The 19643-nt window shown below is 34.5% G+C and overlaps 1 protein-coding gene across 1 annotated transcript in view; it reads left to right on the forward strand.

Moving 5' to 3' along the window:
* Exo70 (exocyst complex component 7) overlaps nt 1–19643 on the forward strand; it is a 324025-nt gene that overhangs the window by 123907 nt on the left and 180475 nt on the right. The window contains exons 8-9 of the mRNA XM_090398081.1: nt 16058–16127; nt 18574–18638. Of these exons, the coding sequence (XP_090254207.1) occupies nt 16058–16127; nt 18574–18638 (135 nt within the window). The remainder of the gene's footprint in view (nt 1–16057; nt 16128–18573; nt 18639–19643) is intronic.

The following is a 19643-nucleotide window of genomic DNA, read 5'->3' on the forward strand; positions in this document are numbered from 1 at the left end:
CCACTATTGCACAATGTTTGTGTATCTTTACGTCCCTTCAACAATGACGACGACTTAGCCTAAAGCCTGGTTGTATATAATGCTAAAGTTTTTCTTTGGTTATTGAAATGAAACATTGTCTGAGTTGTGGTTTATTGTTTTGTGTTTTCATAAGTTTTCAGTGAATGATTATCGATTGTTTTAGTTTTTAATTTTTTTTTTTCAGTTTTTCATTAACTTCATTTTTTATTTTATTCTTTTTAACACTAAAATTTATTTCATTAAAATGGCTACCAGGTCGAAGCCTACCAAAAGAAAACACGTAACATTATCATTGTCGGATGAGTGTAAAATAATTCAGCGTCTAGAAAAGGCTGAAGCAGCCATACAACTTGCTACTGAATACGCTGTCGGCAAATCTACAGTGACATGAAAATAAAAAAATAAATAAAAGACAGGATTTTAACTTATATTTCAACCACAGAAGAAGGGGCAAGCCTTGCTTGGTCATTAAGAGACAAACTCTGAAAACAAGTGATTTTTCTTTACTTGATTCTGCTGTTTACACATGGTTTCTTCAAGAAAGAAGTCGTTATACTCCCATCTCTGGAGACATTTTAAAGCAGAAAGCTAAGCATTTCCATTCACAAATTTACCCAGATCAGAAATTCAAAGCAAGTGATGGTTGGCTAGAAAAATTTAAGAAATGCCACTGTATTCGGTATCTATCAGTATCAGGAGAAAAACCGTCTAGTGACGTTTCCACCGTAGAACCATTCCAAAAAGCTTTTTTTAGAAAAAATTTTTCAATTAAATTTAACCGATGATCAAATTTATGATGCAAATTAAAGTGGTCTTTGTTCGAGGTTGTTACCAAAGAAAACTCTAGTTCACAGAAATGAAGCCTCAGTGCCCAATCGAAAAATGTCCGAAGAGAGTGTCATGATCATGCCTTGTGCAAATGCCTCAGGAAAACATAAATTAAAGTTACTTATGACTGGAAAATCAAAAAATCCAAGATCATTTAAGAACTGCTGCCTTTCGGTTTTGTACCAAAGTCAACGTAAAGGATGGATGAATATCAAACTTTTTTCAAACTGGTTTCACAACGATTTTGTACCATCTGTTAAAAGTTATTTAAAATCCCAGAATTTAGAACAGAAAGCACTTTTATTATTGGATAACTGTACTAGCAGATGAATTGATTAGTGAGGACGGAAATTTTACAGCTATGTTTTCGCCTCCAAACTGTACTCCATTGTTGCAACCAATGGATCAGAACATAATACAATCCATTAAATTAAAATAACATAATGACCTGCTTTTAAATCTAATTTCCCAAAATTATGAGTTACCACATCAATAAAAAATATAAATTTGAAGAATGTAGCATTCTCAGTTGCTGCTGCTTGGGAAGCCGTCGAACCTAAAGCAATTAGAGCATCATGTGGCCTTCTAGAATTTACTAAGATAACTATGGTGATACACAAAAAGAAGAAATTCAAAATGTGCATAATTTGGTTAAAAATATAAATCCATATGTTGAAATTTCACAAACAGATGTCACGGAATGGATTACAGGTAGAACCGAAAGTGAATTCGAAATCAAATCAGATGCTGAAATTATATGACGCTGCAGAATGAATGAGATGACGAGAAAGAACTCGAAGAAAAAAAAAAATAAAATGTGATGTGCATAGAATGGGATAAGCAGAATGATACGCCATTCCACAAAATTTTATTGCTAATGCAGCTCCGAGAAGCATTCGAAAAAAGTTAAACTTCCAAGAAGCAGAAAAAAATCAGTGACTTTTTTATAAAGAAATAAAAAAAAATATTTTTTGTGTTATTTTGTGAAACTTTATTTTGTGTTGTGTACAAGAAAGTGATAATTTTTACGCAAATTAAATTATGTAATGAACTATGCAATTTTATTAAATCAGAATCCTCAACAACACAGGTTGTTGAGGATTCTGATTTAATTCAGCAATTTTTCAATAACAAACTAAATTTTTTACTAAAATAAACTGGTGTTATGTACTGTATTATTTTTTAAGTTTTGCATTACAGTACAGTAGCTTTTTTTCTGTCATTTACTTCATTTATTTACAGGATTAAATTGATGTTCGATTAGAATTTGATTATTTTTGTCTTAAACGCTAGTTGTTGTTGTCTCTTGGAGGAAATTTCGCTACTCAGAACGAGCACAGTTTTTATTTGTTTGGCTTAGCGAGATACCACTGTACTATTCTGCATTGTCATTTTAACACTTAGTAAGTAGATCACCTATCTTGATGTAATTCATATCGAGGTTTGAGTACGTTGATTTGCATGTACAGCTTGATATTATTATTATTACGGGCGGCTCCAAGGAGTCCCTAGACTCATCAAGGGAGGCCCTGAACATCATGTCCATCTCAACTATTTGACATTCACACAGTACCTATCATACTTTGCCTTGAACTCATTCACTGTCACAGCACCCACAACAGACTCAGGCAGCTTATTCCACTCATTCACCATTCTAAAAGTAAAAAACCCAGCTCTAACACCCTTATTAACCACACTCTTGTCCAACTTCCATGGATGTCCCCTAGTCCTCCCACCATCAGTCCTGTTCCCAAAAATATCCTCTGAATTAATCCTATAGAAATCCTTCAGCAATTTGAATGTCTCAATCATATCTCCCCTCCTCTGCCTATCAACCAATTTTTGCAACCCACAGATCCTCAACCTGTTCTCATAAGGTTCATTCCACAGACCTGCTATCATCTTGGTCACTCGCCTCTGGATCCTCTCCACCTCCTCCCCATCAAGAAGAAACCTAGGTGACCAGATCTGGGCACAGTAATCTAGATGGGGTCTTATCAAGGCTCGATACAGGGGAACAATAACTTACTTATCTCTTCTCGTCAAAGTATTCTTTAGCATCCAAGTGATTTGATGAGCTGATTTAGCCACTTTTGCAATGTGCCCCCTAAACTTCAATTTCCTATCCACCAACACTCCCAAGTCCCTGGCCTCATCAATCTCCTGGAGTAGAGTTCCACCAATGTGATATACTGCTGCTAATCTTTTCATAGCATATTATCATCTTCATTTGTAACCTCTGCTAATTTGAAAATATATCAACTTATCGTAATCATAATAATCTTTTTTTACTATATGCTGAAGTGATGCAAAATTGAAAGTTTCAAGAAAGTCTTTGCTGGTCAACTTTTGTCTTTAAATACTTTTTGTGTTTAAGTTCTTTCATTAAATCTTGCATAATCTGTGATCATTTCTTGTATACATTTAATTTCCTTCAAATGTGCTTGCACCTAAACATACTACTGTCAGAACCAGGAGGACTCGTGGATCATTTTTATGTCTTCTGCCACAAGAGTGAACACCAAAAAATTCCTGGAAAAAACCCAGAAAATGAAGGGCAGATATTCCACTCACCCCTCTTCGATCCTGGAATAGAATTGATGCACAGTTGCAGCTACACTTTCAGGGAGAGATTTTTTTCCAAAACCGTTCTTTTACAGTCCAGAATTCCTGGTCCTAAAAAAGCAAAGGAAAGATATGAAATTCTGTTCACTTTGAATGATCTAGATCATCGGTTACCAACTGGGGGTACATGCTGGGCTGTTCAGGGGTACACGAAAAATAATCGGTAGTGGTGGAAATGGCCTCATTTCCACTATTTTACATTAAGATAGGCACTGAACAAAAATATCAATATTTAAAAACAGCTGTTTTAAAAACAAGGGGTACAGTTTATAGAAATGGGTTTAAAAGGAGTATGCAAGTGGGAAAAGGTTAGGAACCACTGATCTAGATGACAACAAACCATTCAAGAAAGAAGAAGTGAAACTGCCTTGCTTCAGTGCCGACTGATATGACCATATCCATTATAAGATTGTTAAAATCTGTTACCATCCTTATTTCATCAGGTGCGCTATCTGTTCAATAGAAATTCTGTGAAAATGTATTTTTGGAATTCTGAAAAAAGTTTTTATGATTGTTTTTCCAAAGCCAGGTAAAGATATAATATACTACCCGAGAGTAGTATATATGGTGGGGGTACCATACCTCAGGGTTCTGTACTAGGGCCACTACTCTTTAATTTGTATATCAGTGATATTGGGAAAGATTTAAAAGGGGATATTCAGTTGTTTCCTGATGATGCAAAACTGGAGAGCAATAGATTGAATAAATTGGCATTGCAGGCAAAGGATAATGATTGTCAATTTAATGTTGCAAAATATAAGGTTGTGCATTTTTGGTTGAAAAGATTGCATACAGTGTATTATACTGATGGTACTGGATTGCAGGAAATTGATGAGGCTAGGGACTTGGGGATAATAGTGGACTGAGAATTGAAGCTAGATGACATACTGCAAGAGGTGGTAAAATGGCTGAAAGAATTACTTGTATGTTAAAAAACGTACTAACAAGTAAAGATAGGGAAGTTATTATCCCTTTTTATAAGACTATGATTCTGCTGCATCTTGACTATTGTGCACATATTTGGTCACCTGGGTTTTTTGGACACCAGGAGGTGGTAGAGAAGATTCAGAGATGAGTGACCAAGTTGGTGACAGGTCTGCAGAATGCTCCCTATGAAGAAAAGTTTCGTTGATAGGCAGAAAAGAGAGGACATGATAAAAACTTTTAAGATTTTAAAGGGGGAGTTTATGGAATTGATGCAAAGGAAATTTTTCAATATATGACAAATAGTCAAAGAATTAGGGGCTGTCTGTGGAAGTTGTGGAAGTTGTGTAAGAGTATGGTTAGTAGGGGTGTGCAGACCACATTCTTTGCATGTAGAGTGGTGAATGAGTGGAATGGATTGCCAGAATTAGTTGCGAGTTCCATGACAGTGAATGAGTTTAAAAAGAAGTATGATAGGTTTTGTGTGTGTGATAGTTTGTCAACCACGATAAGTCTCTGGACTCCATATAACAATAATAATAATAAGCATATGAAACAGCTTGGAGGGTTGGCATATTGAAAAACTTATCTAACTTTGGTTTCAGAGGAAACCTTCATCTCTTTATTAAAAAACTTTCTAACTCACTTTTCCAATGCAAGTGTGATCAGCCCTCTTTTGGCCCTTTCTTCAAAAAGGAGTTCCACAAGGTTTTGTATTAAGTGTCATGCTGTTTGCTTTCATAGTTAACTCGATAACAAAACGACTTCCTTCAGCTATAAGTAATGCCCTCTATGCGGATGGCTTTACCATCTTTTGTTATTCTTGTAACATGAAGGCCATATGAGAGAGAGAGAGAGAGCAGGAGACAGTGCTATAAGCTATTGACCATGTTTCAAACTGAGTGCTTTCAAATGGGTTAAGATTTTTGCTACAGACAACTGCTTGTATTTTTTCTCATATGTAGTGTTCATTCTGGCCAAACTATAACTAGACCAAACAGTAATCCCAGTTACTGCTGAAGCAGAGTTCTTGCTACCAGTAACTGTAAATTTTTTTTTACATCCACCAGTAGCTGTGCAGCAGTAATTCGGTATGCACATGAATATTTCCGTTACTGTATGGCACTGCACTCACATAGAGGGAACATTGATGCAGACAAATGTTCATTGCTTCACTTATATCGAGTACTTATCAGATCACAACTTGATTATGGGTCTTATGTCTATGTTTCCGCAAGGGAGACTACACTTCAATAGCTAGATCTAATCCACCATTCAGAATTGTGACCAGAGCATTTTGAACATTACTATTCTTAGCTTTACATTGAAGCAAATGAACCACCTTTACCACTTTGACATCAGCAGCTGTCCTTATCATATACAACCAAAATAAAATTCCTGCAGGACTATCTGATATGACCAATAATTTTTTGTCTGCAGCAAGAAACGTTGTGCATCCGTCATGCCGTGTGTGCTTTTTGTTTATAGTGAATAAAACATTTCTATGAGCTCTCTACATTAAAGGTAGCCAATATTGCACAGATGCCACCAAACTACCATCATTTCACAGCTGCATCCATTATAAAGCTTCTCTCTCTTCTGTGCAGATTAGTGAAACATATCCCCTCTCCCCTCACCAGCAACATTTTTTCAAAACACAGAGTAGAATACTCTAATTTTGTACCTGTCTGTATAGACAGTTCAAAACTAGTCTAGTGGAGTCCTAATCAGATTCCACTAAAATGTACAACTGTATTGCTGAGCTGCAAGCAGTACACCTTGCCTTAAACTCCACAAAATTGAAACGCTCCCAAAGGTAAAGTTCAGATCTGATCACTAGAAATCAAAGAAGAAGCTGGCTTAAATTTCACTTGTTCGTAACTTTGAGTTTCTGTGATTTTATGTGTAAATTTGGTGAAGAAACATTGTTTGTTTTTTATGTCGCTCCCATCCACACGAAGCTATTTGAAGACTATAGTACAGGGGTTCCCAACCCTATGCCCGCGGGCACCATGGCGCCCGTAGACCAATTTGTGTGTGCCGTATAGTTTAAAATAATCACGCAACAATTCATGGCATGCTATATGATGCATGCTTTAATGACACATGACGAGTATTAAATGCATACAATGTAAAGTAGACCCTCATTCGAAGTTGTTCATTCCAGTTTAAGAACTGGAATATCATCATATTCTCCTAATTATAAAGCACTGGCCAATGAAATGGAATGCCAAGGATCACACTAACTTACATATATATATTTACATTTTTTTATAATGTAAACTTTTAAGTAATAAAACATTTGATTATAATGTAAACTTTGTATGTATTCATTTAACAAACGAATTCAAAAGGTTTGTTGAAAAAATAGATGGTGCCTATCGGTATTTTAGAATGTGCTCTAGGAAACAAAAAGCTTAGGTACTACTATAGTACATTTATACCATGAGTGGGCTAAGGATATGTTTTTTCTATTTTTTATCAATTTTATATATTTTTGTATATTTAATTTATTTTTTACATAGTCCATAAATCCTGCTCTAGAGATCAAACATGGAACATTTTAAAGCCACTTCAGGCCTTCTATAAATGGGTAAGTGGTCTCACACAAAGTGATGAAATTTATCGTTCACCTGAACACAATCACAAATATCCATGCTCACGCAGGATTTGAACCTCAGCCTTTTGGTTGGAGAGCAGGTACGCTAACCACTTGGTCAACTGGGCCAGCAAAGTTTACCCAAAATGTATATAAAGTTATTCCCAACATTTGAAACAGTATAATGCAATAATGGATCCATTGTGTGTGTGTGTGTATATATATATATATATTTTTTTTTTTTTTTTTTTCAGAATTCATTTTTACTTGGTTGGAATATTATGAAAAAGCTTTAATGACTGATACCGAGAGATAAAAAGAAGACATGATACATTTGAAAAGATACTACTAGTTTACAGTTTCATTGAATTGATCAACATCTTCAGGTATCACAATCAAAGACGTATATAAAGAATTACAGAGACTTAAAATTGTAATAACAGAACAAGTACAAAAAGACAGTAGCGTGTTTGAAAACAAAATGTGAACTTGAGTTCCAAACAAACATATACTACGCGCTGTCGTGAGTGCGCCAGTACTGAACAGAGGCAATGTGTGCATCAGAGAGATTAAAACTCAGGCTGTTGTTGATATGAGAAGAATCTAGAGAAATTTCCCTAGATTCGACAATCTTTCTCTCGAGTTCATCATAGCACACATGGATGTTAGAAGTTTGAGTCCAGTTCACAATGTGTTGGCGGCCTTCGTCTGAGTTAGCTGAAAAGAGAATGTGGCTAGAGAGAGTGCTAGCTCTAGTCCTGTTATATGAGATGTCTCGACGACGATGTTCTTCCAAATGTAGAAGGATGGATTTAGCAGTCTGGCCATAGTATGGCTTTCCACAATCATATAAAATCTTGTACACTCCTGGAAACTGAGTTGGAAGATGTTTCTCTTTAGGTTTGCTAAGTATTGAATGAAGTTTTGGAAGCATAGTGAAGCAAGTTTTGAAGTTAAACTTCTTGAGAATCTTTGACAGTTTTGGTGAAATAGAGCTGATGTAAGGCAAAGAAATGAAAGCTCTTGGGGAAGAGGGATCTTCAGAAGTAGTTGAGTGACTGGGAGAAAGAAATTTGTCAATTTTCTTAGGAGAGAAACCATTATTAATAAAAGTTTTTTTAAGAAAAAGGAGTTCATTTTCAATTTCTGTTTCTTCTGTAAGTAATGATTTGGCTCGGTAAGCTAAGGTGGAAATAATACCAAATTTTTGTGGGGGGATAGTGATGGGAGGGAGCATGAAGGTATCTATTAGTATGGTAAGCTAAGGTGGAAATAATACCAAATTTTTGTGGGGGATAGTGATGGGAGGGAGCATGAAGGTATCTATCAGTATGAGTAGGCTTTCTAAAAATTGAGATTTTAATACTCTCAGCACATCTGGTAAGTTTCAGGTCTAAAAAGGGGAGGCAGTCATCTGATTCCAGTTTGAAGGTAAAAGAGATTTTTTAATGGCACTTGTTTAGGTGGTCTAAAAATAAATTGAGGTTGACACCATCTTCCTAGATGAGGAAAATATCATCAATATAGCGATACCAGAATTTTGGTTTAAGATGGAAGGAGTTAATAGCTTTTTCTTCAAAATCGTTGCGAGAATCAGAGAGAGCAGGCTGCCCATGGTCAGACCTGAGTTTTGTAAGTAGATCTTATTGTCATATTTGAAGTATCTTGGGGAGAGAAGAGCAAAGAATTTTTTTGATAATTTGTTCTTGAGAAGATCGAGAACTTCTTGAGCAGGTACATTTGTAAAGAGAGAAACAATATCGAAACTGGCCATTAAATCTGTTATTTTAAGTTTGATATCCTTGATTTTAGAAACAAAATCTGCAGAGTTTTTAATATGTGAAGAGGAAATTCCAGAAAGATTTCTTAGAAACCTCGTGAGATATTTGGAAAGGTTAGTTATAGGTAGAAGAGTAAGAAATCTTACAAAGAAACATTCGTCTTTCTCTTAGGTCACTACATCCCTTAATCCCACGATTGTATGGGCTCCCCAAGATTCACAAAACAAACTGCCATCTATAGGTCTGAGTGGGCAGTTTGTTTCTTGGGGAGACTATACAATCGTGGGATTAAGGGATGAAATGACCTAAGAGAAAGACAAATGTTTCTTTGTAACTCCAAGGTGGTTTTTAATAAATTATTAGTTCTATTGTGTAGTTCAATTGTAGGGTTACTATTAATTTCTGAGTAAGAAATTAATAGTGAAAATTCCAGAAAGATTTCTTTTTTAAGAAATCTTTCTGGAATTTCCTCTTCACATATTAAAAACTCTGCAGATTTTGTTTCTAAAATTAAGGATATCAAACTTAAAATAACAGATTTAATAGCCAGTTTCGATATTGTTTCTCTCTTTACAAATGTACCTGCTCAAGTAGTCCTCCATCTTCTCAAGCACAAATTATCAAAAAAACTCTTTGCTCTTCTCTCCCATTGCATGAAGTCAGGATACTTCAAATATGACAATAAGATCTACTTACAAAACTCAGGTCTGGCCATGAGCAGCCCGCTCTCCAATTCTCGCAGATATATTTCTCAATGATTTTGAAGAAAAAGCTATTAACTCCTTCCATCTTAAACCAAAATTCTGGTATCGCTATTATTGATGATACAGTAAAAACCCCTTTTTTAACACTTTTCAGGGGACTGATGGAAAAAAGTGTAAATAGCAGGAAATGTAAAAAACATTTAAAAAAGGCTAAAAGATGACTTACTGCTAGTATGTGAGTCTACATACTAGATTATAAAATTTAATAACTGAAAATAAATGAATTTACAATTACTTACATTTATCTGTTGAAAAAAATCTTTAATAGTTGATTGTTTTTGCTTTTCGTTTTTTTTTTTTTTTGACATAGCGCCTGGTTGCTTTGCATTGAGTTCGATCCTTGACCTGTTTTTTACTATCGTGTTCAAAGTGGACACGGAGAGTCCAAAATCTTTTGCTAAATGCACACGTGTTCTGGCATGCCAATCTACACGTTGCATAATTGCCATCTTTTCTTCTACTGAAATACATTTTCTGTCTTTTTTTTTCTCCATTTTACTAACATGGATAATCCACCACCGCAACTTGAAAGCAACTTTCACACTCTAAATTACGTAGCAGAAATTCTTCAATATTAATTCGTACTGTGATTGAAAAATCACGGTATCGCTCATTACTACATTACTGCTGCAAGCGTGCAAGTCACCATGATGCCGGAAATGAAACTACAGCCGAAAGCAACATCATTCTGGAAACATAAATGCGCAGATTTCCGCAGAAATTGATTCGAAAATCAGTATTGCCACCAGAGAAAAAAACGCAAATCACGGGAAATAACGTCCATATCAAGTTGTTAATGGCGGGAAAACAATACATCGTAAGAATAGGCCTTAAGACGGGACCAACGGAAAATGATGTAAATGGCAAGAAAACGTAAATTGCAGGAACATAAAAAAGAGGTTTTACTGTATTTTCCTCATCTGGGAAGATGGTGTCAACAACCTCAATTTATTTTTAGACCACCTAAACAAGTGCCATGAAAAAATCTCTTTTACCTTCGAACTGGAATCAGATGACTGCTTCCCCTTTTTAGACCTGAAACTTACCAGATGTGCTGAGAGTATTAAAATCTCAATTTTTAGAAAGCCTACTCATACTGATAGATACCTTCATGCTTCCTCCCATCACTATCCCCCACAAAAATTTGGTATTATTTCCACCTTAGCTCACCGAGCCAAATCATTACTTACAGAAGAAACAGAAATTGAAAATGAACTCCTTTTTCTAAAAAAAACTTTTATTAATAATGATTTCTCTCCTAAGAAAATTGACAAATTTCTTTCCCCCAGTCACTCAACTACTTCTGAAGATCCCTCTTCCCCAAGAGCCTTCATTTCTTTACCTTACATCAGCTCTATTTCACCGAAACTGTCAAAGATTCTCAAGAAGTTTAACTTCAAAACTTGCTTCACTATGCTTCCAAAACTTCATTCAATACTTAGCAAACCTAAAGTGAAACATCTTCCAACTCAGTTTCCAGGAGTGTACAAGATTTTATATGATTGTGGAAAGCCATACTATGGCCAGACTGCTAAATCCATCCTTCTACATTTGGAAGAACATCGTCGAGACATCTCATATAACAGGACTAGAGCTAGCGCTCTCTCTAGCCACATTCTCTTTTCAGCTAAACTCAGACGAAGGCCGCCAACACATTGTGAACTGGACTCAAACTTCTAACATCCATGTGTGCTATGATGAACTCGAGAGAAAGATTGTCGAATCTTGGGAAATTTCTCTAGATTCCTCTCATATCAACAACAGCCTGAGTTTTAATCTCTCTGATGCACACGTTGCCTCTGTTCAGTACTGGCGCACTCACGACAGCGCGTAGTATATGTTTCTTTGGAACTCAAGTTCACATTTTGTTTTCAAACACGCTACTGTCTTTTTGTACTTGTTCTGTTATTACAATTTTAAGTCTCTGTAATTCCTTATATACTTCTTTGATTGTGATACCTGAAGATGTTGATCAATTCAACGAAACTAGTAAACTATATCTTTTCAAATATATCATGTCATCTTTTTATCTCTCGGTATCAGTCATTAAACTTTTTCATATATATATATATATATACATATATATGTTTATATTAAATATTAACTTTTTTATATATTGAGCTCCATCCTTTAATTTATAACATATTAATGTTATCACTAAAAACACACATACTAACCACAGTAATGACTAATTAATTCATAAATATTTCATCCCAAGTATCTTGGGACATCATCAGTACAGTAGTTCAAACGATACTAGGAATAACATACAGTTAGGGTGCATGATTACAATGGAATCTCAATATGCATGCAGTAACGTGTTATAGAAGTAAATTAAATATAACTGGAAAAAAAAAAACATATATATATATATATATATATATATGTATGTATTCATGAGCATTGACTCGGTTACTTTGATACATTTTGAAAGATATTTAATGACTAAAAAACCGAGAATTAATCAAAAGCTTTAATGATGAAAAACACAACTAGTTTCGGCTGTTTACAGCCTTCATCAGGTATCATTTTAGGAAGAGGAAACAATACTAAAAACTGAAGATTCTGATGAAGGCTGAAGATTCTGATTGTGATGCTTCGGCTTAGGATGGCTTATAAGAGATTGGATTTTTGGAAGTGTAGTAAATGACGTCCTGATGTTGTACTTCTTAAGGACGTTAGCCAATTTTTGGGAGACCGAACTGATGTATGGGATTGAGATGCTACCTTTAAAATTGGTAGTTTCTGTATTGCAGTGCCTAGGAGGATCTATAAGAAATTTCTTAATGTTTTTTTTATAATATCCATTTTGTTCAGAGAGATGTGAGAGGTGATTAATTTCTTTTTGAAGTTCATCTGGATCGTTTAAAAGAGAGTGTGCTCTGTGTCCAAAGGTGGAAATTGTTCCGAGTTTTTGTGGTAGAAAATGATGAGAAAGATTGTGAAGATATCTATTAGTATGTGTTGGTTTTCTGTACATAGAGATTTTAAATTTTCCAGAGCAGCATGAGAGTTTTATATCCAGGAATGGTAGGGAGTTTTCGTGTTCTAGTTCGGCTGTGAATTTTATATTTGGATGTTGGTTATTGAGATGATGAAGAAAATCCATGAGAGAGTTTTTGCCGTGGCTCCATATAATAAAAATGTCATCTACATAACACGTCCAAACTTTTGGTTTAAATGAAAAGGACGATATAGCTCTTGTTTCGAAGTCCTCAAGGTAAATATTCGCCAGAATAGGGATAATGGGTTCCCCATCGCCAAGCTCTAGTGCTGTTTATAGATGGTGTCTTGATATCGGAAGTAGCCAGATTGAAATGTTTTTTTTTTTTTTTTTCTCTCCAGTTATGTACTGCAATTTATCTGTGCTTCTCAGTTTTTCAGAATCTTCAGTTTTTATTATTGTTTCCTCTTCCTAAAAAGATACCTGATGAAGGCTGTAAAAAGCTGAAACTGTTGTGTTTTTTATCATTAAAGCTTTTAATTAATTCTCAGTTTTTTAGTCATTAAATATCTTTTTAAATATATATATATATATATATATCAAGATTATTTTAAACAATTTTGTATGACAATTTCCAATATATATTTTAGGAATAGTAAGAATGTCGTTGCTGTTTAAATGTGGTCTGTGTAGTAGGGCTTCAGCACTTTCTTTATATAAACGTTCATATTTATATAAAGATCTATGTAAAAGTTTCAGCTTCTCCCAATGAATCCTACGGTTTGCATTTCTGAACAGACCTACCTGTCTGACCATAGTAAGTAAGACAATTTGCAGGTGCATTGGATCTCATAAACACCAGGTAACATCAGAGGTGAGAGTTTGTCCTTAGGAGAAGGTAACAAGTTATAGATTTGGTTGATAGGTGTGTTAGTAGTGGCAAAATTGTATTTCTTCATAATTTTTGAAAGACGTTTGGTGATGCCTATGATGTAAGGTATCGGAATCCTATGGACTTCTTCTTGCCTGGGTTGATGTGTGGGAAGGTGACTGATGATTTTTCGAGTTGTTTTAAGATTATATCCATATAGTATGGCTGTATTTTTAATTATTTTTAGTTCTTGGTTTAGAGAATCTTTAGAGGAGCAGAATTTGTGTGCTCTGGAAACTAGTGATTTAATGATGCCAAATTTGTGAGCTGGATGATGAGCAGAAGAATTGTGAATGTAGCAACCTGAAAATGTAGGCTTGCGATAGACAGATGTGACGATGGAACCATCTTCTTTTCTTTGAATGTATAAATCCAGAAATTAAGATTTTTATTTAATAAGGTTAAAACACCTTATGGCAACTTGTTCTGGTAAAATACTTATAAGCTCTGTATTACTAAATCTTGGTATTTCTACCCTAGCTCCCACTGACGAGACCTCAATAAAGGTCGAAACCGGTCTGGGTAGTGGCCCCTTGCCTTTAATACAAAAAACATCATGCATCCCCTTCTTGGAGATATGTTTTGGCATTAAGGGTAAATATTAAGATTAGTGATCAGAGCTTATGCCACCTTTACCACGAGTTGCCTTGGTCTTGCACTACCTGTAGGATCAGCTAGAATTGCATCACTTGCAGGCACAAACTTGACTTATTTGTCTGTTTGCTTACTTGGGTAATGGAGTAAAACCAGGTTTAAAATTGCTTGGTATTTTTAATATTTATTCTACCCAAGGTAAAATACCTTCTACACACACACACACACACATATATATATATACAGGGTGTTCGGGATAAATTTGACAGTTTCGTAAGGAAAAAGAAAATCTTCTTTGTATCTATTAAATTTAATGAATTGACAAAAAAACATTACAGGCAGAGTTAATTACAATACTATCAACAAGATTTACTCAAAATAACCACCATTAGCATCGATCACAGCTTCAATTCTGCTTCGGAACCTCGAACAAGCTGATGCTACAGTCTCCCTGGGAAGGGCCGCAAAAACTGTTTTAATTTTATCCATTAACTGGGCTTTTGTATTACTGGAAGTGCGATTGGTGTCTTTTTCAACTGCGCCCCATACAAAATAATCCATGGGGTTAAGGTCTGGGGAGTTTGGAGGCCAAACATTTGGACTGGTGAAGTCGTAGAAATTTTCAGACAACCATTTTTGACTTTTCCCAGAGGTGTGGCAAGGGGCCGAATCCTGCTGCCATACATACGGCCTACCATTGGCTACCCTTGTTATCCAGGGCTTGACTACAGTTAGCAACTCCACGAACAAAGCCCGAATTCCAATGCCAGGGTTCTTCAACACCTGTTCCTGCAGATTTGCGAGGAATTCTGCTGTACGAACGCAATCAGATCGTCTGCTAGGGATCTTTCTTCTTGCTACATCCTCGTAGTCACCATTGCAAGTCTCTAGTTCATGCCTGATTGTTTTTACTGTATTCAGGGAGCATTGGGCAGCAGTCGTAATATCCTTATTTTGATGGCGGGCACGAATCATCATGATACAAGTTATTCTCTTCCATGATTCAGGTGGGTTCCAGCTATCCATCCTTTCTGACATCTTGTATATGAATGAAGAAGGGTCCAAACTTTTAAATGAAGAGAAGTGTGTGTTAATACATGTAACTTACGGAAAAATATAATTAATTATAAATATGTCAAATTTATCCCAAACACCCTGTATATATATATATATATATATTAGGATTATCAAGTAATTTTATAAGCTTGGTTATTTAACTCCTAATCCCAAATATGCAAACAATTAAGTTTATGCCTGAAACGTAGTTCAAGTCTAAAGATGGTACAACATCAGAGCAACTCATTGTAAAGGTGGGTAAAGCTCTGATCACTATTCTTAGTATTTTCCATAATGTAAAGCACAGCTCACTAAAAGATGTGCTTTACATTATGGAAAATACTAAGAATAGTGATCACAGCTTTACCCACCTTTACAATGAGTTGCTCTGATGTTGTACCATCTTTAGACTTGAACTATGTTTCAGGCGTAAACTTAATTGTTTGCATACTTGGGATTAGGAGTTAAATAACCAAGCTTATAAAATAACTTGGTAATCCTAATATACAATATCCCCAAGTTAAAAAAATTAATTTCATATATATATATATATATATATATATATTTTTTTTTTTTTTTTTTTTTTTTTCAGTTATATTTAATTTACTTCTATAACACGTTACTGCACGCATATTGAGATTCCATTGTAATCATGTGCCCTGACTGTATGTTTTTCGTAGTATTGTTTGAACTACTGTACTGATGATGTCCCAAGATACTTGGGATGAAATATTTATGAATTAAATAGTCATTACTGTGGTTAGTATGTTTGTTTTTAGTGATGAATTCACCACAGGTTTCATTATATAAAAACATATTAATGTTAATTTTGAAGTCAATATACCACTAAAGGTACAACTCTGAAATATCTGAATTAACTAGTAAGCAAGAAAATTGATTATAGATGACTACATTTCCACAGCTAATTATTAAGATTATAGGTTAGTGCATTTTGAATGAAGAACTATATATAATATATATTTTTTCCAGTTTGAAAGATCACCAGAAATCTTCCAGTGGCAGTAGCAGTACTTTAACTGTGCAGAGTTCTCCTCACTTGGTGAGCAAATTTTATTTACAGAATTCATAGTTGTCCTCTGCTGATAAACAAAAAAAAATGAAATGAAATGAAACAAGTACTATACATTTTGATTAGTGAAAATAGCAAAGAAAACTACTTTTCTTATAGGTTCTTACAGTAGGTTATATACCATATCCAGAAAGACTATTTGAACATTATTGTGGTTAAAAATTATCTGTGTACAAAGATAACTGTAGATAGTGAATTTCATTCCTTCCCTCCTCTTTTTTTTTTTTTTTTTTTTTTACTGATTTATAACGTTCACATTTCTTAAGAAGAAAATACAACCAAACAAAAATTTACATATATTCTTTTGAGCATTTCTCAAAGTGTGGGTCCATGACCCAGTTCACAACAATTCAAAAATGGCATGTAAGCTACAGTAGAGAAATTCAAACTATAAACAATAATAAGGAACAGAATGCATAAGAATTGTTTATTCAAGTTAATAACATGTGCACACACTCTCTCTCTCTCTCTCACACGCACACACATGCACATTGAAAATATGCACTTAGTCTGTGCCCAGTGTCTAACATCTGATACCAGTAAAATTATTAGATATTTTTATGGGCACTGCAGATCTACTTATTTATTTCAGCAAACTATATATATATTTTCATGAATACATGCATCATGTATGTTCTTCAACAAGCTGTTCCCCAGATATGTCAAGCCTGTTCTGTTATTAGTATTATTTCCAAGCCTCCATGAGTCCTAAGACTTACATGGATAGTTGCATACTCATAAACTGTGATAACTATTATGCCTTACCTTAAAGGCATTCAACATTGGAGCACTTGCCACTCACTTCAGCAAAACATTCCACTTGTTCACCATGCAAAAAATCTCCTTTCCACTTCCTTACTCACATGACCTTTGTACAATGTCCAGGGATGACCTTTTGTTCTCCCATTACCTTGTGCAGTAATTTCTCTGTATCTATATGATAGGTTTCTCTCATCAATTATATATCACAATCATATCACCTCTCCTTAATATACCACAATCTACAGACCATATTCCCTCAATCTGTTTCACACTCAACATTACAGAATCTTGAGACAGACCTCTGGAATGTTGAGTACGAGGACATGGAACATTATTAAACATGGAAGAGGCTATTAAATATAATTTATATGCAGGTATTTTTAAACATTACACATGCATATTTTATCTTATTCCTTACTCCCACTGTAATGTGATATATCACTTACAGTGATATATCACATTTTTCGTGATATATCACTAGTCTTCAAATCATCCTCATCTTTTTTAAAAATTTTCCATGTGACTGGAATACAGTAACACTAAAATAAACAAAACAAGGAATTCAAATCCAAAAACCATCTTTTACTATGTTCTAGCAACTGTGAATTACAGATAAGGCATATACATCTATTTACAGGTATAGCAGATGGGTGGTATTTATTATTTATTTAAAGAAAATTATTCTGCTTTTATTGTATCTGAGTACAGTGACTCTTATTCGTATGTCTTCACACTTATGAAGGGTGTAAAATTATAGTACGGTTAGTACTGAGAGCAGGCTAAGGATTAGTTGAATAATTTTTATTTATTTATTTTTGTATTTTTTATTTATTTATTATTTTTTTAAATAGCTTAAGGAAGCCCTTGTTCTAGAGATAAGCAGAGCTTTATCGAGTCACTTCGGACTTCCTGATGTGGGATGTTAGTCTCACACCAGGCAATGAAACTCACTTATCGCCTAAAGACAGGCATAAGCATCTGAGTTCACAACAGGATCTGAATCTTCAGCCTGTTGGATAGAGTGCAGATAGATTAACCACTCAACCAACCAGGTCAGCCAGTTGCATAATATCCAGTCACTTACTACTAGAGATGACTCATTGTAGTATTAGACAGATCATAAGTTGGTATTTAATGACCATGTAATGTCTGCAGAAAATTTTTGGTGTTGAGACATGTTTGTAGACATATGAGTTTAATAACAAGTTTTTAAGTTATCAGACTTACATCATCTGGGGTAGTAACAAAAGTTATACACAAAAAAAAAAGACTAGAAACCATTAATTACACATAGCAGATGTTATCAGAACTTCACTGTTGGTGTATACAACGTCTGATAACGTCTTCTGGTGTAAATACTGATTACTAGTCTTTTTTTTTTTTGTGTGTGTGTGTTTATAAATTTAGTTGGTATTCTTGACAATGTAAGTGTGATGACTTACAAAATTTGTAGGGTTATATTGTTCATTTTATTCAACTTGTTATATGTCTACAAACATGTGGTCTCGGTACAGAAAATTTTCTACAGGACTGCTAAATCACAGAAACTTGCATATTCATGTAATATCAGTATTAACTAAAATTTGATTATTTGATTCATGCTATAGTTATTTAAATAGTATTACAAATATCTCTTTTTGAAATGATTCATTAGGGGAATCGACGAAATATAATGCGAGACACTCCTCCTCGTCATGCTCCTAGAAAAATTCAAAGAGCGTGAGTATATTGAATTAAAAAAAAATTGTGTGTGTGTATATTGATGTTTGTTGCTGATAAAATTGCATTATTTAAAATTTTACCTTAGATTTATAAATTACCTTTTGTAGATACCTTAAGTATCATAATAAAAAAAGAATTTAAAAGTTGTTTTAAATGTAAACATTAATATTATCTTATTATATTTCAAGGTAGATCACTCAAGAGTCAAAGTTAGATAACTGGGGGGGGGGGACCTCTTCATAACCTCTAAGGAATATGGAGAACTAACTGAAGCTAACCAGAGTCCTTCTCATAGTGTATTCTATTATTAGTTATCCACCTGGATACTGAAAAAAAAAGAATGGACTGGCAATTTGGAGATTAGAACTAAAACTGTATTCTGTTTTAGTTGGCTGTAAAAGATCATCACTTTTTTTAATCAAGAAACTAGGGTGAACAATGAAAAGTAAGCTGCTGAAAAAAAAACAACGTAATGAAACTGAAGGTAGGCATCATCAACATAAAAAGCATCAGTGACAGATAGGCGGAGTTATCAGTGGAATTACAGAAGTACCGTCTTGACATAGTGTTACTGAGATCAAGAAGACAAAAACAGATTAAAATTCTTCTAAATAATAATTACAAGGTGATTTTTCAGATGTCTGGGATTACAGAAACTGAGAAGTAGATAAAATATTCCATGCTAAATGTGAAGATAAAATTCTTGAACAACAGTTTTGGATAGAGTGACATGAAAATAGAAAATTAGCCATTGAGACTTATTTGTGCTTATGATCCCACCGAATGTTATACTAAGAAAGAAGTAGAAGAATTTTTTTAAGTCATTAGAGAGGGATTCTGACCTAAAGAAAAAAGCTGGTTCTTGTTTAGAGATCTGAACAGCAGATTAGATCAGCTCATGTTTGATCACGTGAGTTTCTTATGAATGAGGAAGTGGCGGAAAGGATCAAGGAGTGAGTGAGTGACGAAATGAGCAGTCTGCCCCTGTGAGAGTAGACTCAG

The sequence above is a fragment of the Typopeltis vanoorti genome, chromosome 9 (genome assembly GCF_054136105.1).
Source record: "Typopeltis vanoorti isolate ZY-2024b chromosome 9, IOZ_Tvanoo_1.0, whole genome shotgun sequence".
Classification (NCBI taxonomy): Eukaryota; Metazoa; Arthropoda; class Arachnida; order Uropygi; family Thelyphonidae; genus Typopeltis; species Typopeltis vanoorti.